The following is a 26959-nucleotide window of genomic DNA, read 5'->3' on the forward strand; positions in this document are numbered from 1 at the left end:
ATAAAAAATACAACTCAAATATTTAAAAAAAAATATTGCGCACAATTGTATGAAATACAGCTTAAAGCTCTTTTCAAAATTTATAACCAAATAAATTTCTGTTTTTCAAAACTTATAACTCAAAATACAACTCCACACTCAAACCATGATTTTAAAAAACAAAATAAAAATAATTTTTAATTAAAAAAAATAGAGTTTTGAAAAGAGTTTACTTATGAGTTTTAAAAAGAGTTTTGAATTGTATGTTTGATTATAAATTTTAAAAATAATTTTTAAATTGAGTATTGAATTGTATATTTAATTATAAATTATAAAAAGAGTTTTAAAATTTTTTAATTAAAATTATAATACCAAAAGTAAACCAAAGACAACCAATATTTTAGTATCATCATTTTTTAGCTTGCTAAACACCGAACACGTGATATCACCAGATCTCCCATCTTCTCAACCAGTGTGAACTCTTAGAAAGAAGGTGAAGGGTCCTACAACAGTCCCTCATGCACTATGTCCATTATTTTAGCAATAAAATTAATGATTTAGCCTATGTAGGAACCCTTTATAATTCGTAGTTCAGTTTAACAGAATATGGCAGTCACGTGCTTGTATGATGAGTATGTCATTTTTTAAGACATAAACACCCCTCATACCCTTTTAAATTTACAAAATAATGCCATCCAATTTCTTCCTCTCTTTACTGTTTCTCTCTCCTCCCTTCCCCTTCCCATTCCCAGTCCTCCATTACCGTCCCTAAAACCATGACCAGCATCTCTCTTCTTGCTTCACACATAGCTACCCTCAACAACCATGACAGCCAGCCCCCATAGGCCTCACACCCAACCACCCTCAACCACCATGAGTTGCCATCAAATGGAACTGATGATGGTTTGATAATTTGGCATGTTTTTCTCAATACTACATCTGCTAAACAAAAGACAATGTGCTGAAACCAATGTGCTGTAAAGTGGGAGAGTATACAAAAGACTCTATTTTCCACTTGCCCACTAAATTGAACCCAGAACAAAACTTAATCTTATGAGCTGCAGCAAAGAGTATGCATGCAGAATTACAGATTCATCCATTATTCTTTGTTGAGTATGCAGATAACTTTACTCATATGACCACAAAATATTTATGCAAAATTAGTTGTTGTTTTTTGGTGTTAATATGCATTGCTAGTTTATTTAATCATTATTTGGTCCTGGACACTGCAAGGTGGGGCGGGAAAGTCATGGTGGTGGCGCCCGGAGATGTAAAATTGATAAATTTACAGTATATATATGGGTTTACAGGAAGAAGATAAGGGTATTTAGGGAAATTTACTGGTTCTGTTACAGAAGTTAATGGTGAATTTTGATCCATAAATCATAAGGAGATTATGTGATTATTTCTAAATGTGGTCATCTTCGAATAGACCAAATGGTAATGTGAAATTTGTCCTAAAATCAAATCATTAAATTATATATACACCTATCATGGACCCTGCCTATTGGTGCAACAGCATGCTAATCCTAAAAAATAAAATAAAATAAAAAAATTGTTGTTAAATAAAAAGAGTGTGTAATTATGCAGAAATGCATTCAAGTGCAGAGTTAGAAACCAACATTGTTACGTATAATTGATGTGTATGGCAAAGACTAGAGGGAACATATGAATTTTAATTATGTAAGTGTGCCTTTAACTAATGAGACATATTGGTCTGGTCATAATTTTCTAGGTTGTTTTAAATTTGGTGACTATTTCATACTTTGGTGTATAAATTATTGGGTAAATTACATTCACTCTGTTTGATTTCAGTTTTTAAAATTTACTTTTTAAAATTTTTACTTTTTATTTTTTTGTTTTCACTGATTTTTTAAATATTTTAAGTAATTTTTTTTTTAATTTTTAGACACACCTAACCTAAATACATTTAAAAAATATAATATTTATAAAAAATCTTAAAAAAATTTACTAAATAAATACAAAAAAATATAAAAATTCAATACATTTTTCATATTTTGTGTATTTATTAATTTTTAAAAATATTTTTCTTAAATATTATATTATTTAGATACATCTAAATAAGGTACATATAAAAAGGTAAAAAAATTGCTTAAAAATTTAAAAATATTCACTAAAAACAAAAAAATAAGAAAAATAAAAAGCTCAATTTCTAAAAAACTACAACTAAACACACTGAATACCCCTTATAGATTCTTCTAAAATTACACTCTCACTTTCCTTACTTGAAATACCACTTCTCCTATCAAATAATACTATTCTATGTAGGGATGGGCATTGACCTGACCTAGCCAGTCGAGTTTGTGACGGACTTGCATTATGTAATAAGAGCATGTGTCTTCCTAAGCCTAACTCAACTTAACCTTCAGCCTAATATAATCATCCCAAATCTAATCCTAATTAACTTCTAAATCCCAATTTTATCCATTTAACCCAATATATATTGACTATTAATCCTATTGGTCTTAAAGTGCTATTAAATGACTTTAGTGCTTTTAATAATTATTTGAATTAAGGCCATTAACAGAATCCAATTATCAATGATTTTAGGTATTTTAACAAAATTTTAATTTAAGCCAAGAAAAGAAATGTATGTATATATTTATCTTCTTTTTTTCTTTTTAGTTTATTATGTAAATAAATAATATAAAAATTTTAAATATTTCTTTTTATAAATAGGTGGATCTGCTTGGGCAAGGTTAAAATTTCTCATTCCAACTCAACTCAAAACATAGATCAACTTCAAATCTTAACCTAATATCGTTTTATAGGCCAAAATATTTAGGAAAAATTACCCATAAGTGAAATTTTTACAAGATATTTACAGATTAGTGAATTTTTTTTAAAATTTAATTATTAACATTTATAAATTTTACCATTATTTGAAAATATTATTAAAAACATATACTGAATATTAATTTCCCCAAATATTTATCCTCTACTCTAAAAATATTATACAGAACTGGCTATTGCGACAGTGCTCAACCCTAGTTCTATAGCAAATTGAAGTTAGTATATGACAACTTTCTCATTGAATATACGCACTGATTTAGTGAAATGGAATTGCTTAACATGAAATTAACTCTAAAGAAGGAATTAATTAATATTTTTTTTTTTAATTTTAAATATGTCTATCTAATGCCAATGTAGTTGTTTAGACCAATTCCACACGTGTGAAAATTGAATCAAGCCAGTTTGTCTCCGTTTTTCCTATCACTGGATTAATATGTATATATATAAATAAATCATATTAAAGTCCACTCATATGATAAATCCTTTCCCTTTTACAAATTTTGCAAATTGTTTTAAAAATACTATCAAAATTGGAAAATAAAATTTATAATGTTATAAAATTATTTTTTTGATCATACATATGATTTTAGAGTTAGTAAATTAGATTACAATAAAAAGGACTCCACTTCAAATTAATTTGTATTGTTTTATTATGATTGGACACTTCCAATAAATATCTATTGTTTTTGGTTTCGTTTGACATGATGAGATAGTACACATCAATCCAAATAAACCATAAAATTCTATACCTAACGTATAATTGTGGAAATACGCATGCTTTTCTAAGAGGTCAAAAAATTGGTAAGAAAAGGAGATGGAGATCATATGTTTTGGTCAAAGACGCTTCACATTGGAAGGTAGGACTAGAAAAATAATTATATTATGAGGGTTGATTTGGGAAGTGAATTTATAATAATTTTTTAAATTAAAATACGAGACAAAAGATTTAAAGTGTTTAATAATGATTTTTTAACATTTTATGAAAAAGTGCACAAAATAAAAATAAAAATAAAGAGAATGAGAATTTTTTTTTTCTAACTTTTTTTACTTTTTAGGTTGTTTTGACTATGGCTTATAAATTAATTTTTTTTATTTATTATAAAAAGACATGTAAAAAAATAAAAAATGATATGATCTAAATAAATCAATAAATAATATTGTGTTACCAAATGAGCTCCCAATTGTTGACTGATTGGTCTATTGTCAAATGACTCTTAAATATGTTCTATCTACTAATTTGCAAGTACTTCATAGGTATTATCGTGGTGTCATCATTAAAAAAAAAAAAAAATTAGAAATGAAATTGAATAAATATCTCTTATCTCCCATTAATTCAAACAAGGGTCTCTCCATTAAATTTTTAAATAATTAGTTTTCTTTTTTCAATTTATTTTACCTATTTCTATATGACAAGTGAAAATAACTCTAAATATTCCAAGACAGATTCTCCAAATAAAAACATAATACACAGTTTCAATAAGTTGTAACAATTAGAAAGTTAGTCTCTGCTATCATAGTGTAAAACTTCTTATTGAATAGTGATACCGTCGCATGATCGCATCACTATTGTACCCCCACATTTAAATGGGATGAAAACGCTTGATTTTGTCTACTCAGCCAACCGAGGTGGTCTATGTTTGCTCTATTTATCTTTTGACTATAACTTTTCTAATTTAAGAGTACTATGTCAAATATGTTGAATTGGTATTTTTAGGACACGAAATCCTCTGTCATCAAAATTTTCCGTCTCTTGTCTCCAAACACTTACAATCATTAAATTATACATCATTATTTTCATATGACCATGTGATTATGAGTATTTTTAAGCATGAAAAAAAAAATTGAGAGTAGATAATTATTTGTCGATACTAGATTACTGAATAATTATAAAAATACAAATGATAAGAATACAAAATTAAAATATAGAATGAGTCATAGAAAATGTAATAGTAAATTAAGATTTATCACAAAATAAAAAAAAAAAAGACTCATTATAATTGAATTTAATTTCAACCTTACATTATTTTTTTCTATAATCCATTATGTGATTAATTCGATGCAGGAGAGATAGATTGATTGTGTGCTTATGGACAGACAGTAGATCGTCCAATCAAAACGTCAACGCCATTAGATGCAGAAAACCCGGAATTTCCTTTGACAAACAAGACCTTAAAAAACAACAACGTGTAATGTCGCTCTCACTCTCACTTACTCATTGGATTCAATGTTTACATCCCCTCACGCTGACTGCATTCCTACAACATGCCACATATGGCACCCATCTTCAGTATTGTATTTCTTTCTTCATTTATCAACTGCTTCTTTCATATAAAGCAAAAAGAGATAAATTATTTAAACAGAAAATTCAACCCCTACTACACTTGTAGCCACTTCATTTTTCAATGTGCTATTTGGGTTTTCTATTCCTTTGTATATTTCTAGCTAGTAGTGCTGTTTGTTGGTCAAATTTTGAACATCTGGAATGAGCTAAGTGCTTGGGAGTTGGTAGGCTGTTAATATCATCCATTCTTGCATCTATATATGTAACTAACCACATGGATTATATGTATCTTAACAAAAATACGTACACAAATTTCCATAATTTTTGAATATCTTTTGTAGGTTTAATCTTAGGGCTTGTTTGGGAATAACAATTGGACTGTGCGGGTTTTTAGTATCCCGTCTCCTTCGACTATCATATTGGATATGGACTAATTTTGTGAACTTTAGAAATGACAATAATATCTCAGGGTTCGTTTGTAAATAACAATGGAACTGTGCTAAGTTTGTAGTAGCCTGTCTCCATCGAAGGATGGATTAATTTTGTGAAATTTATGAATGACAATAATAATAAAAACAGATATAATATATGGGGTATTGTAGATAATGATATTCGTAAGTAATGAGAGGTAAAAAGATGGAAGATGAAAAATGAGGCCTCGTTTGGGAATTAACTATTTTAATTAATTTTTTGATTTTTCACTAAAGGATGTATAAAAAAAATAGAGCAATTGATGCAACAACTTATAGTGATTTTTTTCACTAATCCGGATAGGAAGGTGCTATTTGGGCCTGTGGGGTCTATACGGGTCCCGTTTTGATGATCCGAACTATTCATTTGTTGGACAGTTCATGTATATCAATGACAAAAAAAAAAATAAAAAATAAAAAATAAAATTAAATCAATCCGATAATCGTAATATATTCAATTTATCGCGTTTGTTACTAAAAACATTAATGGTTTATTTCAAAAAATACAATCATCATCCATTGTTTTGTCGACAAACGTAACAAATTGAATAGGTTATGATTATCGGATTAATAATTTTTTTTTGTTGTGGTAATTTATATAAGAAGTGTTCGATAAAATGAACAGTTTGAATTATCAAAATAGGACTCGTAATTGACCCTACAAATCTGAAAAGTGTCCTCCAATTTGGAATAGTGGCCTCTGGGTCTATATAAATATATATATTTAATAAATATAATCGAGTTGGGTAGAGATAGAATGAGATGAGGGAAGCAAAACTTTTCCCATCCCTCTTTCTCATCAAGGTGAAAAAATCAGCACGGGATAGGACAGGAGAGGCAGAGGACGGGACAAATTGCCATCTTTACGAGTGGCGTAGACTGGCCATTTTAAAAATTTGAGCATATAGTATTGCTGATTTTTTATGTAAATCTAACCACTAAATCAATAAATTTAACTAATCACACAATGAACTTATGCATTTGCACAGATATCAAGTTTGTTAAACATTGATCTATAAATTTGATGATTCATAAAGTTAGCTTTAATGATGTGGGATAGGATTGAGGCTTACATGATTTGTTAAAAAAGAATAATTAATAATTTTTTTTTGATTGACGTAGTTATTAATTGTTAGTTGTTAGATTAGTTAATAATATGAAGATTATGAACATCTTTTTTTTTGGGATGAATAATTATAAATAAATTTAAAGCTAGCGGTTTAACAATACGAAGCTCTTTCAATTGTATCTATTACCTCTCAAATAGTAGTCAAATGAACTTCAAAAATGGATGTTGTATCTTTTGTTTTTATAGACATATTTAAAGGAAAATGGAATTTGACAGATGCGAAAGAGTTGATACGGAACTGCAAACATTAGATTTGTTACGTTATTTTCTGTTGGTATTTTAAAATGATATTTTCACGAACATTTTATTTGGTTGTTTAACCAACTTGGATTGTCGAGTTAATTATTTATTCTTTAATTTAATTATTATTTAACTTTTTTTATATAGTTAATTGTTTAATTTGATAAATAAAACAAAAACAAAAAATCATAAACTGATAACTTATATAATTTATATTGCTACATGATTTTAGATATAACTCAGTCTTAAAAGTTAGTTATTGAGGTGAGAGCACTCTCATACTCATAGTACACATTGCTTTTAGGACATAAGTAATATAGATTTTCACTTTGTATTTTTCTTCACACGCATAGTGCTCGTGTTTATTTATGCGATATAATACTTGACTCTATATATAATTTCAATGTATGATTTATATTTATTGTGTCTATATTAGAAATGAAATAAAATATCATTTTTCTTGTTAGCCGTATGTGATCATAAGAAAAATTCCCTGATGAATATGAGCAAATTTGCAGATAGTGATTAATCAGTGTAATCAACTTTTAAATAAAATTAATACAAAATATATATATATATATATATATATGATATGATATGGAGGAGTCAATTGGGCCTCAAGGATGGTGGCTTCTAGTGGAGTTCTAGTCCAGGAAGAAAAAGATTTTGCTTGGTGGGGCTGGGGCCGAGTGTCAAATAGAGAGAGAGAGGGGATATATTATTGTTGTTGTATTTTTGTATGTTTTTTTACCAATAATGTTTTGGACCCTGACATAAAAATTATAGAAATTATCAAGAATTTTATATCATGATTTGGATTCATTTTATATGCGAACTCAATCTTCATTGTTTAAATTTAATTCTGGATATATTCGGGATCCCAAATTGACCTACCTTTTTTGTTTTTTGGCATAGTTTTTATCAAACAAGTCTCCTTTTGGGGAGTAGTTAAGGGAGTGGCTTTCGGGAATATCATCTAGAAACCATTGTTTTATAGTTCCCTCCATTTCGCAAGTATTCTCTTTTCACACGACATTACATTCTCCCTCTTTATTTTAGTCAAAATTATAAAAAAAAAATTAAGAGTTTGAACTTATATTAAAATTTTAAATTTATCAATTTAAATCTTAATTTTTTATTTATTTTTAATGTAAATCATATGCATATTTCTGTTAAATGAAATTGTTTGAAAAATGTATTTTAGGCCTCGTTTGGCAAGAGGCTATTTTAGTCAATTAGCCAAAAAGTTACTAAATTAGCCAAAAAACCAACAACCCATACCAAAAAGTCAAAGATTCTCTTTTCTCTCTACTTTTTGCACATCTTTTCGTAATTAGCCAAAAAATCATCCCAAACATACAAGTTTTTTTACCTACCTTTTTAGCCAAATAGCCAAAAAGTTACTAAATTAGCCTGTTCCCAAACGATTAGTCATTAAATTCAAAATATGTGTACATAAATTGTCTAAAATACATTTTTTTTATTTTAAGAAACTCAACGCGAGAATCTAAAGATATAAAAATCTTAAAACCTAATTGAATGATTATAAATTTTTTGGATAAATTACACTTTGTCCCCTCTAGGTTTGATTATTTTCTTACATTTGTCTTTAAAATTTGTTTTTTTCCCCCACTTGGACTCTTCATGTTTTAAGTTTCTCAATTTACTCCTAAACTTATTGTGTGTTTGGTTTGTGTTTGTAGAGTAATTTTTAAGATAAAAAGTACGAAAATTTGTTTGGTTTGCCTTTTTTTCATAAATGATTTTAGAAAATTATTTTGGGGAGAGAGTTTTAAAAAAAGTGATTGATTTGATATGTATGAGAGAGAGAGAGAGAGTGATTTTGGAAGGTAGGTAACCAAAAACAAAATTTTGAGATTTCTTTTTGAAAAAATTTGTTTGGTTTGATTACTCTTGAAAATTTGTTTGCAGAGAATTTTTCCCAAAAAATTTTTCTGAAAAACAAACCAAATAAGACCTTAATTTTTGTTCAAAATTAGACAGAAAATGTTACAATAAGTGTCACATATTATATTGGGATTTGAGTTTGGATAAGAGGTGTGAGTTATATATAATAAAATGTTTTATGGCACGTGATTGTCAATGTATTATTTTCTGTCTAATTTTGAACAGAAGTTAGTTTTAGAAGTAAATTGAAAAAATCTTAAATTATGAAGGGTCATAGTAGGAAAAAATAAATTTTAATGACCAAAGTGAAAAAGTAACTAAACATAACGGGGCAAAGTGTAATTTATCCAAATATTTTTGGGGGTAACTGTTACATTTAAGGTCCACTCCAAGGCGAAAGACCTCCAATATATCGCGAAGAACCACCTCCTGTATTTCACATTGGAAGGCTTAATAAACAACCTATCTCTGTATTCATTAATGTTATTTTATACAAAAAATAGTTGCCTACTTAACTACCATGTCATTTAAAAATAGGATAACTATCTAATTCCATTATTACACTTAAACTTTTTCCACAAATTAATTAACTAAGAGAAATACTCAGTATTCCTATATGATGATATCAGGCCACATAGTTTCATGTCTAATGGCACAACACAGAGTAGAAAGATATATGTATATATATATATATATAGAAGAATACCCAAGTAGTGTGCCGATTTAAGAGAGGCCATATGTAGCACAACTCAATGGAGCATTTATCTGCAGTGGAAGACAGTACCAAGCAAAAATGGGAGCATAATAGTAATGCAAAAGATTTTTCAGTACCAAATTGTTTGTAGTTTATACTAAATAAGTAGCCAAAAAATTATCAATATTGGGTTGCTTTATTATTATTAAGTAAATGAATGTGCAATTACTATTGTGTAAAAGTCGCTGCAGACAGTTGCTAGTTTTGTTCTAGGGCTACTCTGTTAATTATGATGGCCATCAAATGTGGACATTGTGTACCAATGTGGTCTCCACAAAAATTACGCTTCAATTCGTACGACTTTTAACCATTTTTCATATTAAAATTCCGAGATAATTATTCATTGTTGTGTGGCAATACAAATCAATGATTTAGCTAGATTTGTGATATTTTAGCGTTTGTCATGGAATAATTTTTTCTATTAGTGTGTTGTATGACAAAAAAAATGAAAGTTGTTTAATTTATTTATTTTTTGGGGTTTTCGACTGGGTATAAGGACCAGTTTCATGTCTACCTTCACTAATCTTCGTTTGCTGTTAATGGCAGAGCCAAGAAACTATCAAAATAGACACTTATTAATTACAATTTCGATTTTTTTTTTTCCATAACCAACAATAAAAAGATAATAATAATAATTTTTGAATTAATATTAAGTAAAAAAACTTAAACAAATTATTACAAAAGTACTTCACGTAAAATTTTACAAGTAAAATTGAAAAGCAAGTATTACATGTAATTAGTATATCATGGACAATGTAAAAAAGATATATATTTAAGTCTTAAAATAAATTATATAATGGTAAGATAAATAAAAATTTTATAAAATTTGAGTAAATATTTTATATATTAGTAATATCATGTCATCATTGACAAATGATATCACTAACTAATAGTAGAACAACATATGAAGGGTAAATTTCACATGTAAATGTAATTAACACTCTAGTAACTTATATAGATATATAGTGAAATTAATTATATTTACATGTCAATAATGATAGATATTACATTTATATTAAAAAAATTTCACAGAATTTCATACATAAAAATATAATTTATTGTAATCCCTTTAATTTTAATAAAACATTCACTATTGTTCTCATAAATTTAAAAATGTCATTGATATTTTATTCTAAATATTATTTTTATTTAAAATTTTAATTATATACATATGTAAAAAAAATATCGCTAGCCACGAGATGTTGTAGCTATTGACACTTGAATTGGGGAGCAAACTAAAGTGGAACCCTAGAATTTTACCCAACAGTAAACAAGTTACTGGGTCACAAACTTGTGATTAAAGTCAAGTTTAATTTATTGTGTAAATATTTATTTCTTTAAGGAGTAAATGAGCACTAAAATAAACCTTGTTAATAATAGAGTTGGCACCCGAAACCGTGAATCCACTGCATTACACTATTTTTCAAATTTATTTTAATTCATTTAACTGTATAAATGAATTACATCTCGTTAGTTTAATTAAAATTAAAATTAAAATTATTAAGTATGAGTATCCGTTTAACCTTATTTAAACCGGTAACCATAGTCACTATCAGAACTATCACTCCACCACCAGTCAACTATCGCCATTTATTGAAGAAGAAAAAAAAACAATGAAGTAATTTGGTCAATTACAATTGTTTAACCAATGCTAATTCTTTTATTAATTAGACAGGCTTAAATTGGGTTACTTTTAATGTGTAATCATTTTGATGCACTCGAATACATCTGTTTGCCACCTCTAAGAATATTACAATGAGAATTGTTACATTTTTTAAAAAATAATTAATATATTAATATATTTTACAACTTTTTTTTTTGTTTTTTGTTTTGTTTTGTTTTTTTTTTTTTCACTCAAAAATCTGAAAGTACTTTGATGATTACCTTAATTTACACTAAAGGGCAAATTACATATACCCCTCGAGGTTTGGCTAAATTACAGATACCCCTGAGGTTTCAGAAATTACATCCCGCCCCCTGAGGTTTGTATTTTCATAACAATTTGCCCCCTGAGGTTTATATTTCATAACAAATTACCCCCTAATTTCTTATGCAAATATAGCATTCAGGGGGGAATTCGTAATTTCTCAAACCTCAGGAGGGTATCTGTAATTTAGCCAAACCTCGAGGGGCATATGTAATTTGCCCTACACTAAACAAGTGAGGATGACTGGTTGGTGCACCTCACCAATCTTTACTTGCTTTTTCCACACTTGTATTTTCTATTTCCTTTTCGGTTGAATGCTATGTTCAGGGTTCCATGGTTTGTTGTTTGATTGTACTGATTTAACAAGTCTCACCTATAACATAATATCTTTTGATGAGAAGTGATGTATAAATAAAAAATGTATTAAACGAGTGAAAATTTTACAACTTTTATCATTAGCACTTAAAATAGCTAAGAGCACTGGTATTGGTGTATCAGTGCTTTTTAGTGGAGGATTAATTACTTGGCTAAATTGCCGATATTCTTGTGGTTGAGTGGTACGTAATCGTGTGTTAAGGTGTGGTGAGGGAAAAGTTTGAGATTCGAACTGATGGATCATTAGCGGTCTCTTTAAGTTGTAACCTAACTTTACTAACATACTAACATTCTATCTTTGACCCAAAAACAAAAAAAAAACAAAAACATTACTAAGGTAAATTACACTGACTACCTCTAAGATTCATATATATATATATATAACTAGTTATATATTTTTGACATTGTTGGGTCTATCCCACATCGACTCGGGAGGGACTCCTCGTCTACCTTATAAACGTACTGGCCCCCTCCATCTGTCAATAGGCCTTTTCCCCTCTTCCAGGGGGAGGAACAAAACCGTGAGGGGGTAAGCTCGCAGCGGCCCAACCCCAAAGCGGACAATATGTTGACACACCGTGACGGACCAGGCACGTGCATTGGCGCTAGAAGGAGGGCATCCGGCAAACTCTCTCGCTGTTCGCGGCCTAGACCGCTGGGGGGGTTATGTTGGGTCTATCCTACATCGACTCGGGAGGGACTCCTCGTCTACCTTATAAGCGTACTGGCCCCCTCCATCTGTCAACAGGCCTTTTCCCCTCTTCCAGGGGGAGGGACAAAACCGTGAGGGGGCAAGCTCGCAGCGGCCCAACCCCAAAGCGGACAATATGTTGACACACTGTAAGAGACCAGGCACGTGCAGACATAATTACGCTAATATTTTTTTTATATTAAAGTTAAAATAATCAAAACTAATATAAATGGTGGATAGATACTGAAATAAATAAAAATAAATATACATTTTTAATAAAAATAGATATAACAATATAACTTTTTCATTCATACAACTGACATATTATGATGAAAAAAGACATAATTTTTATGTAAATTAAAACCTCAAAAGTAATTATATCAAAAAAATAAAAACTAATTATATTTTTTTCAAAACTTAGGAAAGGTAATTGTAATTTACCCTAATAACTATTAAGGAGCTAGCTACTATATAGTTATATATGAGATTATAGGTGTACCACAAATGTAATATGTATTCCCCAACAAAGAGGTCAAGTGTGTTGGTGTTATTACGAATCGATGATTGTGAGTACGCGCCACCACACTCATGGGCACACGTTTGGGCCTCACAATTTTTGGAGGCTCATTGGATGATAGAGTGGGGTTCGATTGTATGGGAACACTACTAGCCTTTCTTCGGTTTAATGAGCCCTAGCAAATCAATTCCCTCACCCTTCAAACAAAGAATATTTAAATTTGTGATTTTTATTATTTTAAATCAGTAAAATTTTACGTTTTGTTGATACAATTTGATAATGATTCAATAAAGTCACAATCCTCGTATTTTATTTGAGTGAATAAAGTCAATAGTGCTCTTGGGCCATTCATTTTAAAACAAAACAATTATTACAATTACTTTAAATTTTAAAAAAGTCATCAAAACATCATTTTAGATATATTATTTTGTTTATTTATTGTTTTTATTTGTAAAAATAAACTCTTTCAATATAAAAAATGATCCTCAAATAATTTGTATATATATATAATTTATTATTTTTTTGTATTGACATTTTTGAAAGAATTAATTATATGAACATTTCTCAACTATTATTAAATATCACCTTAATTCTTAATTTAAAGTGTACATTTAGACTCTTATCAACTTAAAAATTGCAACACTTTCATCTGTAGAGGGGACATTTGTAAGTTTAGGAGTGTAAATAAACACTTTTAAAGTTAAAGGGGTAAAATGGTATACAATGATGTTGAAGGGGGGCATTTGCGTATTTAACCATTTTTAAAGTCATAATTTATTTATTTATTTACTTATTTTTTTGTAGTTGGTAGATGTTAGCAAGACTCAATGATAAATATTTTGATTTGAAATGAAACTATCACAAAAGCAAAAATATTATCTATAAAAAATTTGTTTATATAAGTGTGGGGATATATTTTCTGAGTACCAACACGTGGCAAGGTGACGCCGACGTGTCAGCCGAGGTGCCACGTGTCCTGGTCGTGACGCCGAGGTGATCTCGGCAAGGCCGAGGTTATCTCCGAAGATATCGGAATCCGAGATAAGTGGATAAGGGACAAGAGTCCTAAAATAAAGAGGGAACTCAACTTGGATATGGACAAGAGTCCTAGATTGGAAGAAGACTTCAGTTTGGGTAAAGATAAGACTCTTAGAGAGTTTATCCTAATCCCACTGGGAGTCCCAGATTAGCAGTAATCCTAAGTCCATTAGGGCCAGGCTCCTTTTGGGACTAGGATTGTATTGGTTATAAAAGAGAGGCACCCCCATGGGTCTAAGGTATGTTTTTATACTCAAGCTTGTGAGTTGAATACTTGATTTGTCTTTGAAAGATATACTGACTTGATCGTCGGAGTGCCCCCGGGTGGTCGAAACCACCGCGGGATTCTTGTATCTCTGTTGCAGGTCAGTCAGGTGCCATCTATTCTGCCAGTGCACTCCAGCTGGTTACTAAGCGGGCAATGTGGTCGGAAAATCACCCACACAATTTGGCGCCGTCTGTGGGAAAGAAAGAAGAATAGATGGCCAATGACGGATAGAAAGATCAGACTGGAGACAACGCTCCTGCTGGGAGTCGGAGACCTATCGATCTCGACGTTGAAGGGGACAACCGCAACACAGAAACTCGTGACCAGAGTCACGGTGTGAAAGAAGCCGACCAGGAAGGTGACACACCAAAGACAACAGATCGAAGCAACGAAGAAGACCTCTAGGTATGGAAGGATAGATACCTGCGGAGGAACGAAGACTCTTCCAGAAGGGATGCAAAGACAGTGGGCATGAGCGCTCCCAAGGAGATAACATTCAAGTATAGAAGAACTCATCCTGAGTGAGCAGATCCCGGATTTCAGATCCTGGATCCCGAATCCGAGAAGACATGATCTCAGCCTAGACAAGTAGGCCCGAGAAGACGAGAGCTCAACCTAAGTGAGCAGACCCCGAATTCCAGATCCCGGATCCCAGAAGACATGATCTCGGCCTAGATGAGTAGGTCCGAGAAAAGAAGAGCTCAACCTGAGTGAGCAGATCTAAGATTCCAGAAGATAAGATCTCGGCACCTGACTCCGAGAAGAGAAGAGCACAATGAGCAGATCTCAGATCCCAGAAGATAAAAAGGAAACACACAAGATCAGACTAAAGTTGGTCAGAATTGAGAAGTATGTTAGGGCCGAGGAGGACATGTCGGGAACAAAGGCGTCGGAACAAGAAAAGAGAAACGGCTCGCCGATGCGAGGCCGAAAATCAAACTCAGGTTGGAGCCAAGTAAGATCAATAGAGAAACCAAGGCCGGCAACCTCGGCTTGAATTAAACCTCGGTGACAAGGTCGAAGCTACATGTATGATGAGAACCCAAGTGAATTTTAAGTTCACACTGGGGGGCAGAGAAAAGAAGAATGCGTTTACCACTTGTTGAAATTTGTAGCAATTTACAAGTTGGTTAAACCAATATGATGCTTAACAGAAGTTAAGCCGAGATAATGCTTAACCGAAGTTAAGCCGAGATGATGCTTAACCGAAGTTAAGCCCAGATGATGTTTAACCGAAGTTAAACCGAGACGATGCTTAACCGAAGTTAAGCTGAGATGATGCTTAACTGAAGTTAGGCCCAGATGATGTTTAACCGAAGTTAAACCGAGACGATGCTTAACCGAAGTTAAGCCCAGATGATGTTTAACCGAAGTTAAACCGAGACGATGCTTAACCGAAGTTAAGCCGAGATGATGCTTAACTGAAGTTAAGCCCAGATGATGTTTAACCGAAGTGAAACCGAGACGATGCTTAACCGAAGTTAAGCCGAGATGATGCTTAACCGAAGTTAAGCCCAGATGATGTTTAACCGAAGTTAAACCGAGACGATGCTTAACCGAAGTTAAGCCGAGATGATGCTTAACTGAAGTTAAGCCCAGATGATGTTTAACCGAAGTGAAACCGAGACGATGCTTAACCGAAGTTAAGCCGAGATGGTTCCTTATCTTCACTTGTTGAAATTTGTAGCAATTTACAAGTCGAAGTTAAGCCGAGATTATTCCTTAATTCACTTGTTGAAATTTGTAGCAATTTACAAGTTGGAATTAAGCTGATTCCTTAATTCACTTGTTAAAATTTGTAGCAATTTACAAGTTGGAATTAAGCTGATTCCTTAATTCACTTGTTGAAATTTGTAGCAATTTACAAGTCGGAATTAAGCTGATTCCTTATCTTCACTTGTTGAAATTTGTAGCAATTTACAAGTTGGAGTTAAGCTGATTCCTTATCTTCACTTGTTGAAATTTGTAGCAATTTACAAGTTGAAGTTAAGCCGAGATTACTGTTTCTCTTCACTTGTTGAAATTTGTAGCAATTTACAAGTCGAAATGAAGCCGAGGTTATAGTTTGCACACTTGTAGCAATCTACAGGTTGGTCCAACCAAAGAAGATGCTTAACACTTGTTGAAATTTGTAGCAATTTACAAGATAATGTTAAGCCGACATGTAATCATCTGTTGAAATTTGCAGCAATTTACAGGTTGAGGAAAGAGCTAAGTATATCTACACACTTGTTGAGATTCGTAGCAATTTACAAATAGATTATTGTTTAACACTTGTTATGATAATCCTTGTTGATCCCTGTTATAGTAGATTCTTGTTGAAATTTGTAGCAATTTACAAGTAGGCTAGACTGAGATCACCGTTTAAACACTTGTTGAAACTTGAGAAAAAGTTTGCAAAGTTAACATTGAGTAGTATATGTTTCGCACTTGTTAGAATTTATGAAAAGTTTGCAGGTCAGTATCTTGCCGAAGTAAAAGTTTTTATACCCGAGGTATGTAACCTCGAGAAGGTTGCATAAAGGAGGCAAAGTATGAAAGACATGCAAAATATTCTAAGTATAGAATCATGCAAGAGCAGTTAGAAGAAGATCAAGACAGAATTCATCGTGATTGACACGCCTTCACCTTACAACATCATCTTGGGAAGGCCATGGTTGCATGCAATGGGGGCAGTTCCCTCAACGTTGCATCAACTATTGCGGTTCCCCACAGTACATGAGATTGAAGAAGTCAGAGGAGACCAACTGCAGGTAAAGAATTGCTCCATGGCAGCAATGAAAACTACCTGCAACATTCGGGAACCAGGGAAGGCAGAGATTGAAGACAAGGACATGGAGGTCCTAGATGATATCGGCAAGGAGTCAGCCAAAAAGAGTGAAGAGACACTGAAGAAAATCCTCGTCCAGGAGGGCGACGAAGAGCGCTTCATTCAGAGAAGGAAAGTTGAATTAGACATTGAAGAACAAAGAGGCACATCGGCCATATACAGAGCTTACATTATCTAAAGAGCAAAAAGGTACAAGAGTACAAGCGACAAAAAGAAGGAAAAACTTCAAAAACTGAGATGATGCTTAACCGAAGTTAAGCCGAGATGATGTTTAACCGAAGTTAAACTGAGGTGATGTTTAACTGAAGTTAAATTGAGATGATACTTAACCGAAGTTAAACAGAAATGATGTTTTACACTTGTTGAAATTTTGAGAGAATTTACAAGAGTGCACAAAGTTAAATGTCGGCAAAAGCTTCGCCGGAGTCAAACGTCGTTTTGATTAGAACCACTAAATGCACGCCAGAAGTAGTGACCAGAATTGTGAAAGGAATAAATGCTTCAAGAAACAGCGATGATAATTTGCAAAAGCCAAGAATAAGAGGGTCTAAAGGGGGTGAATTAAATACCAGAAGTTTTAATACATCGGCGAAAGAAGAACACATCAGGTCTGTGACTACGGCACGAAGCCAACTTCCCTAATGTGATCCTAAGTACAACTTACGTTCACATTAGGGGGCAGGGAGAAGGTGTAGGGGGAAGGAATGATAATTAAGGAGCAAGGAATGTTAACACTTGTTGAAATTTTTGAGCAAATTACAAGATGAGTTAACCGAAGATTATGAAGTCTACCACTTGTTGAAATTTGTAGCAATTTACAAATTTGGTATAGCCGAGATAAACACTGAAAGACGTTTCTGAGATATGATCAACCGTGATGACCAACTAGCTTGTTAAGAGCTGAGAAGGTTGGCAAGTACAAAAATGAAGACCTTAAAGAATTAGGGACTGAAAGCAAGAACGTCGGACTAATCTGCTTCGATGGACGACAATGGTTCAGCCTCGGCAGTCAGTTGGAGGAGCTTCTCTACCGCTACTTCGGCATCAATTTCAAGAAGGAAGCAAACTACTCGGCATCAACGGTAGGTTGTATCTCACCCCCAGAAGACAGTTGGAAAGAACTTCTCAGCAGCCTTCTCAGCCACGAACTCAGCATCAACCTCCTGAAGAGTTTGATCAAAGCTCTTCTTGGCGATTGGCACCTCGGAGTTTGAAGGCAAAGATTGAAAGCAAGAAATCAAGGCAAAAAGATTGCACAAGTGTGTCAAGCCAAGAACAGTAGTAGAAATCGACAGATGTGTGAACAGTGTGTATTCAAGAAGATGATTTGGAAATAACGGGTAAAATAACAATGGTGATTAACAATGAAGCAGAGCTTCTTGGAAAGCAACAAGAAATAAAACCAGGAGGAACAGTGGCTTACCAGAAAGAGGGAAGTCGGAATGAGATTTGCCAAAGTTTGACGACAATGACAGAATGACGTAAAGCTTCACCGGAGGAGAGAAACGAAGACAGTTGCAGAAGCTTGAAAGCTTGGAACAAATGGCGGATTCAAGCAAAAGAGCTAGAAAGCGAAGAAGCCAGAGGATTAAATGAAAAAAGAGAAAAACAGAAGTCAAGAAGATGACAAAGTTCAAAGAATAAAGCCAAGTGCACAGGCACTAAGTAAGTATGTGAAGAACAAGAAAGTAATGAACCAGACATGATACTAGCAACAGAAAGCGGATATGACAAGAACAGTTCCAGGCATTTTAGCAATAAATCAAAAACTCGAAGACAGACGAAAATAGAAGACAACAGAGGGCAAGTAAACGGATTCAAAAGAGTTATGAAAGATTGAGCTTAATAAAAGAGTTTATGAACCTACAAAAGTGAAATGAACGCCGATATGAAAATCGCCGGAGTCAAATAAGTGACTGGAAATCGGGAACTCACCAGAGAGTGTGAGTGGAGCAGTTGCAAAAACTCTTGGAATTTTCGAATTAATGGAACCAGAATCTCGGCTAGGAGGTACGATTTCAAGCAGCTTGGAAAGCATGAAACTTGACTCTTGACACCAGTGGACAGTAAAGTCCAGGGAACTTTGAGGTCGGCGAGTTTGATCTCGGACAGAGGGGCACAGATGAACGAAACAGTGTAGGTTCCATCACCTCAGAATGCCGAGGTAATAGAACCTAGGGGGCAATTGTGGGGATATATTTTCTGAGTACCAACACGTGGCAAGGTGACGCTGACGTGTCAGCCGAGGTGCCACGTGTCCTGGTTGTGACGCCGAGGTGATCTCGGCAAGGCCGAGGTTATCTCCGAAGATATCGGAATCCGAGATAAGTGGATAAGGGACAAGAGTCCTAAAATAAAGAGGGCACTCAACTTGGATATGGACAAGAGTCCTAGATTGGAAGAAGACTTCAGTTTGGGTAAAGATAAGACTCTTAGAGAGTTTATCCTAATCCCACTGGGAGTCCCAGATTAGTAGTAATCCTAAGTCCATTAGGGCCAGGCTTCTTTTGGGACTAGGATTGTATTGGCTATAACAGAGAGGCACCCCCATGGGTCTAAGGTATGTTTTTATACTCAAGCTTGTGAGTTGAATACTTGATTTATCTTTGAAAGATATACTGACTTGATCGTCGGAGTGCCCCCGGGTGGTCGAAACCACCGCGGGATTCTTGTATCTCTGTTGCAGGTCAGTCAGGTGCCATCTATTCTGCCAGTGCACTCCAGCTGGTTACTAAGCGGGTAGTGTGGTCGGAAAATCACCCACACAATAAGATTTATTAGATAACATTCATACATTTTATTTTATCTTTTTTTTGTTTACTGTTGGCTTTTTGGCTTTTAAAAGTTAATTATATAAATTTAAGCGTGTCAGCAAGGGTCAATAAGTCCTTACAGAATTTTAATTGCCAACAAATTATCAGATGATTGTGTTGAAGTTCTTTCGGTCCCAATTCCTTATAGAATTTTAATTGCCTACCAATTATGAGATGATTGTGTTGAAGTTCTTTCAGTCTCAATGAAGAGAACTTTTACTGGTGGCTTGCTTAGGAAAACTTATAAATAATGACAAGTACAAAGAACAGCTCAAAAACTGAATTTCATTGAGTAAATAAGAACTTACAATGACCTTACAATGACCCAATCTCGAAAAGGTTTATAGCAACAATTACTTGAAACTACTCTTAGGAAATGAAGTGCAGTACAGGAATTGAAGAACTAGAAATATAACAACTGTAAAGAAAAATATGAATTAAATAATTGATTTTTGAATTTGAGTCTGGATCCTCCTTTTGGTGGCCTTCTCTTCTATTTTTACTTTTTAATGGTAACCGTCGAAATGGGTTTCCAACCGTCGAAATACGCTCCCATGATCATTGATCATGGTCTCGCACAATTAGCTTCCACTACGTCATTGTTGCAGTTAGATCTCCCTCCTGAATTTGAATTTGAATTTGAATTTGAATTTGAATTTGAATTTGAATTGCGAGTAACCATTAGGTTACGTCATCTTGCGCCTTCTAACTGTTCCGATATTGCGCAGATTCATTATTACCAATATGAACTGCCACGTGTCTGCTGCTGATTGGAGACTCGCATTAACTCTCCAAATTACCCTTTACGAGCCACATGTTAAGTTGCGATTGGCCTATACAAAATATATAGCCAACATTTACGTTTATAAAAATTTTGAAAAAGTTAAACAAAAACTTATCTGGTATCCTTTTTTTTTTTTTAATACAAAAATTGTAAATATTTTATGAAATTTACATATTTCTTGTAACCAAAATAAGATTGATTTCATTTATTTAGAAAATAAATTTTCATCCAACTGCACTACTGGCCACCTCTACTTTCACTTCAATTATCTTCGCCAGATTGACCTCCATCAACAATTATCTTCACCATTGACAATCATCATTAGCAACCATCTTCCACTGAAAATCACCTTTGGCCACTACTTCTCCCATGAAATCACCTTTGATGGGCAGCTACCATCTTCGGCCACTATATTTAGTTATCGACAATCATTTTTAGTCATCAACTTTTACTAGGAACTACCTTTGATTTTTAAATTTAATTTTTAAAATACTTGTATCAAATATATATATATAGATATATTTATTTATTTTTAACAAAAAAAAATAAAATAAAAGACTGTAAATGGTAGCAATTACTTTTGGTATATTGATTGTAGCATAGCCTCAAAGGCCTACATAAAAAAAATAGCCCTTTCTATGCTTGGGAAAAGGCTACATAAGCTGGACGGTGCCTCAAATTAGTAATCACAACTTTCTATAACCTTTTTTTCTTTTTATTTTAATATCAGATTACACAATAAAAAAAAAGTAAAAAAAAAAAAAATCAGAAATTACAAAAAAAAAAAAAAAAACACTTCACTTAAAATCAATGGGTGTTAAACGAAGAGTTTCGACTTTATACTTGAAAATTTGTATTCGTGACAGTCATTTCATTGTCGAAAATTCGTCCACATAATTTACAAGAATGTATTGTTTGGCCCCATCACCGAACAGAGGAAATAGAAAATTTGGCAACTGGTTTGGGGGAAACGAAAATTTTCAATTCCATGGACGGAACTGCCGATCCCACTGACAGACAGGGATGGGAAAAGTCAATGCGTCAAACTTCAAAGCTACCCCCTTTTTTTTTTTTTGCCGTATATAACTTCAATTACAAAACAAGTTCAAAGTGTAAATTTAATTATTAATTAAATTCAATATATTTATTTATTAAACTAAAGTTGCTATTGCGGCTTGTGTTCTTCCACCACATACCACCATTTAATTATAATCAATTTTCAAACCTATCTATTTGTATATCTATATAAAGCACACCTTCTCTATCTTCTTGTATTAATCCAATCTCTCTCTCTCTCTCTCTAAAAAAATCAATCTCATAAAACAAATACTTTTGTGTAACTATCAATCAGAGTGTCCATTAATGGAAGTGGAAGGTAGAGAGTGCAACACTGCCATTCAAAGTGAAGAAGAGATGATGGAACTGAGGAGAGGACCCTGGACTGTTGAAGAAGACATGACCCTCATGAACTTCATCGCCAAGCACGGTGAAGGCCGTTGGAACTCTCTTGCTCGCTGTGCTGGTAATTCATACCCCCACTTCAATTTTAATCCAAATTTACAAAAACCCACTTGATCTTGATTACTTAAATCAATTATGTTGATTGAAATGGACATTTTTCAGATGGGTAATTCTATACTTTCCTTTCTGTTGATACAAAAATTGGAGTTTATTTGTCTATTTTTAGGTAGTTTCAACTTTCCTGTTCTTTTCAATTATGTAATAATTCTGAGTTGGAAAATCTTGGTCATTTATGTAAGAATTGAGAAAATTAATGTAGCTGAAGCTTTATTTTCTTGGTAAACAAACACACATGGGTTCAACTTTCTTGGGGCCTGGCTATGATCGCATAGAGCTATACATGACCTTACTTTGACAGTACCACGCATGATAAAGAAAGAAAAAAAAAAAACTTAGATAATTGATTTTTGTCCTCTCTTCTTTTCTAAATTTTCTTTGGCAATAATGTTACAGAGTTCGAAAGTGAAATATGCCGATTAAATCTTTCCTTTTTGCGTGGTTTAGAATTTTATCAAAATTTTCTTATATGATTTAATGAAACAGGTCTGAAACGAACCGGAAAGAGCTGTAGATTAAGGTGGCTCAACTATTTACGCCCTGATGTTCGACGTGGAAATATTACTCCTGAAGAACAGCTTCTCATTCTAGAGCTTCACTGTCGATGGGGCAATCGGTATGTCTCAAATTGCTCTGCAACTGTCTCACTTTTTATCTAAATTTCAAAATTTTATCACTTTTTTTTTTTTTTTTATATTGCCAATCAATAAAAAAATTAAATGGGTTGATTTTCATAACAATTACAGATTCTCAATCATATCATATTTTCTGTTTGTGGGTATGAAGTGAATAATTGAAATTTTATTTGGAAAAAAATAACACAGGTGGTCAAAAATTGCTCAACATTTACCAGGACGAACAGATAATGAGATCAAGAACTATTGGCGAACCCGGGTTCAAAAACACGCCAAACAGCTCCAATGTGACGTGAACAGCAAGCAATTCAAAGACACCATGCGCTATCTTTGGATTCCAAGATTGGTGGAAAGAATTCAAGCCAGTTCCACCCCCACAGCCACCGGATCCTCCTCCACCACCTCCACCACCACCTACCACCACCACCACCCCAACAACATAAGTATGAGATCCGGCCAAGTGGTTCCACCACCACCACCACCCGCCACCAGTATTGGGGGAGACTACGGTGGTGTACAACCGGAGAATTCTAGCACGGGGGCTTCATCGGACTCGTTTGGGACGGAGGTTTCACCTGTCTCTGACCTGACTGATTATTACAATTATCCGGTTAATAATAACCATAACCAGGATTATTACCAAGTTAATCAGGTTAGCTACCCAGATTCCCTAACCAGCCCCTCTGGTTACTTTAACCATGGGTTAGATTTCCAAGCCATGGAGCAGAACAACAACCAGTGGTTTGATGCAGGGGGGGACACATCAGACAATTTGTGGAATGTTGAGGATATTTGGTTCTTACAGCAGCAGCTCAACAACAATATTTGAAAAAAAATAAATAAATTAGGTAGATACTAGTAAATTATTAAAATCATGAAATACAAATAGAATTTGTGAACAAGGACAGGTTTAATTGTGGATTATTACCTTAATTTGTATTTTATTTTATTTTGGGAGAGAGGGTTAAACTTGTAATTTGAGATTTTTGAGTCTCATTCTTTGATATTGACTTTTGTACTTTTTATTTGGATAAATTATAAATACACTCCTAAGATTTGCTTAAAATATAAATTGTTCCTGTAATTTGAAAAATTACAAATACGTTATTGTTAGTATTTTTTATTTAACAGAATTAACTAAAAAAATGAAATTCATAATTGTTCTCCTATACAATAATAAAATTACCTAAATTATTACCTAAAATATATTTCTAACATCATTAAAAATTATTAATTGACTTGATGGTTTAATAATAAAATGAGCGATTTATTATGAAATTAAAAATCTCAGGAGATGAAATATAATTTTCAAAACTACAAAAATTATTTATATTTTAATCAAATCTCAGAAGATGTATTTATAATTTACCCTTTTTATTTTTATAAAAGTATTACAGGGGAAGCTTGTTAAATTTTAACCATTATTATAATGTTTGTAGATGTGAATAATTAGTTCCACTACGAGTCATTGTTACTTGTTCATTATATTGTTTATTTTAAAGTCGTGGAATATTTGTAACCTAGCTTATGGGGTCTGAACCTTATTATGGTAGGGTTTGACAAATATTTTTTTAATAATTTTTTTTTTCACCTTTTTTTTTAAAGACAAAAACAATTCTTATAAAAATTGACACAGGTGACAAATGTTAAAAAAAAGTTAAAAATTAAGTAGCAAAGTTATTTGTCCTTTTAAAAATTAAATCAATCATGCTACAAAAATAAGCTTTTTAATTAATGACACTCCATTTCTTAATCTTTTAGGCTATCAAACTCAAATTCTAATATCTGTGGGCTAAAAGGATAATTATCTGTTGAAATCAACCTATTTATTTATTTCTTGAAATCGTTCTATCTCTTTAAATCACTCAATTTGTTTATATGTTGAAATTCACTAAACTACTTACCTATTGAAATGTGGCACATGTAATTCATTCAACACTCTATATGCTGAATGTCACAAATTTCTCTACCTCACTACCATCACTTGTTGCCGCTGGTCATTGTTGTCGCCGCCTAGTTTTCTAACATATTCTTATCACCAAATAAGATTTTACCTAAAATCTAATGGCTTATACTCTTTTTAAATTAGACTTGTTCACTAATTTTCGCTCTAATTAATTGAACTCTATTGGACAGTTGTTTTTTTATTAAAAAATCAAAGTAAAAAGCTTGCTTAGTTTAGCCAAACAAGAAATTTAATTTAATTTTTTTTAAAAAATACATACATATATATATATATAATAATAAATTTGAATAAAGATGATTTTACTCTGAATATTCTGAAAATTTTCACCGTGGAATTTTATAATAATATTATAATAATAATATGATAATATTTTTTACAAAAAGAAAAAAAATTTAAAAAGATTCATAAAATTTAAAAGACCCGGGTCCTCGTTCTAAGGTTAATAAAAAGAGTAATGCTAGAGATCCCAAATATTCTACCAAAAGTTTTACCAAATGTCTCACATGGGTGTGGGACCCACACAATGTAGGTCCCATGTGGGTCCCACACCCATGTGAGACATTTGGTAAAACTTTTGGTAGAATTTTTGGGACCTCTAGCATTTTTGTAATAAAAAAGGCATATAATAACAATTACTATGTGTCATGTCAAGTGAGTCCCACGTGGGTGGCTCATGCGGTCATAGGGCTCATATGATCTTAGGCCATCCCATAATTATGTTCTCACTTTGGTTCCTTGTTTGCCATTGTACGACACATTCTTTGGAACCCAATTAACTAGACAATATAAAACAAATTACCAAAAACAAAACAAAACAAAACCAAAAAAAAAAAAAAAGGGAAAATTGTCTTTCCATAGAGCCAATTTTGTTCATTCACAAATGTTCTAAGGGTTTGCTTTTGTTAAAAACTAAATAATGTTTTATATATTTTACATATTTTTATGTATTTTTCATATGTTTTAATATAAGTTTTACGCATATACATGAACATTAATCATCGGCCAATAGTTAGTGACTAGCATTTTTGTTTATGTACTTTTCCAATATTAACAAGTGGCATTGGTTAGAAATATAATTTTCGAGACATTTATTATTAAATTCAATACACTTTTATGAATTTTAAAATATTTTATAACCTTTTTATACTTTTTCATTGCATTTTTTTTTATAAAAAAAAAAAAAACTTTTCCAATATTAATAAGTGGCAATTGTTAGCATTTGCCTTAATACAATAGTGATCATAATTTGTAGAGAGGGCGGATCTTCTATAATAAGACTTTTTGACCTCTTAATTATGAAAAGTATTTAAAATTAAAAATATATTAATAAATTTATTTTGAGTGTGAGATATATATATATATATATATATATTATCAAATTTGAATATACATTGCCTTCGTTTGACATAAGCTAAAAATAAATTTTTTTGGCTAAAATAGTCACAAAAAGACAAAATAAACTTTTTAGTTCAATAAGATAAAATGTCACATTTAAACCATAATCATTTCATTTTTTCTCTCATAAAAGTCAAAAAAGCTAAAAAGTCTATCCCAAACGAGATTTTTTAGTCTCAGGCTAAAATAGTCAAAAAAATCAATCCACATTCCAAACGAACCAATTACATAATTCAATTTTCAATAATTTTTTTTCTTCTAAATATCCAATATTTTTCTCCTAATAAAATGTAAAATTCTGATCAACTAATGTAATTCAAGTTGATTAATAGGGAAACATAAGTTGCGTTTGGTAAAACTTTCTAACTTTGATTTGAGAGTATGAGTTGTATTTTGAGTTTGTGAGTTTTAGAATTATGATTTGAATGTAGAAAATTTGTTTGGTGAAAGAGTTTTGAAAATAGTGTTGAATTGAGTGGGAAATTTTTTATGTGACATTTGATATTTGATACAAAAACTTACAACTCATAACTAAATATACAGCTCAAAATTCTATTAAAGCACATA

General features: G+C 32.2%; 1 protein-coding gene across 1 annotated transcript; it reads left to right on the forward strand.

Annotated features, from left to right (window-relative positions):
* The first annotated feature begins 21898 nt into the window (after window positions 1-21898).
* LOC114313563 (transcription factor MYB108) lies at window positions 21899-24097 on the forward strand. Its single transcript, XM_028259934.2, has 3 exons — window positions 21899-22340; window positions 22883-23012; window positions 23221-24097. Exons 1-3 carry the CDS (start codon window positions 22181-22183, stop codon window positions 23858-23860), a joined length of 930 nt encoding a protein of 309 aa, XP_028115735.2. The 5' UTR covers window positions 21899-22180; the 3' UTR covers window positions 23861-24097.
* The last annotated feature ends 2862 nt before the right edge of the window (window positions 24098-26959 follow it).

Source organism: Camellia sinensis, chromosome 7 (genome assembly GCF_055761805.1).
Source record: "Camellia sinensis isolate YWXY chromosome 7, ASM5576180v1, whole genome shotgun sequence".
NCBI lineage: Eukaryota > Viridiplantae > Streptophyta > Magnoliopsida > Ericales > Theaceae > Camellia > Camellia sinensis.

Excerpts from the sequence above, each read along its gene's own strand:
- LOC114313563 (XM_028259934.2), top strand. The coding sequence starts at position 22,181 with ATGGAAGTGGAAGGTAGAGAGTGCAACACTGCCATTCAAAGTGAAGAA. Across the intron at positions 22,341-22,882 it reads CTCTCTTGCTCGCTGTGCTG|GTCTGAAACGAACCGGAAAG; the intron begins GTAATTCATACC and ends TTAATGAAACAG. Across the intron at positions 23,013-23,220 it reads CACTGTCGATGGGGCAATCG|GTGGTCAAAAATTGCTCAAC; the intron begins GTATGTCTCAAA and ends AAAATAACACAG.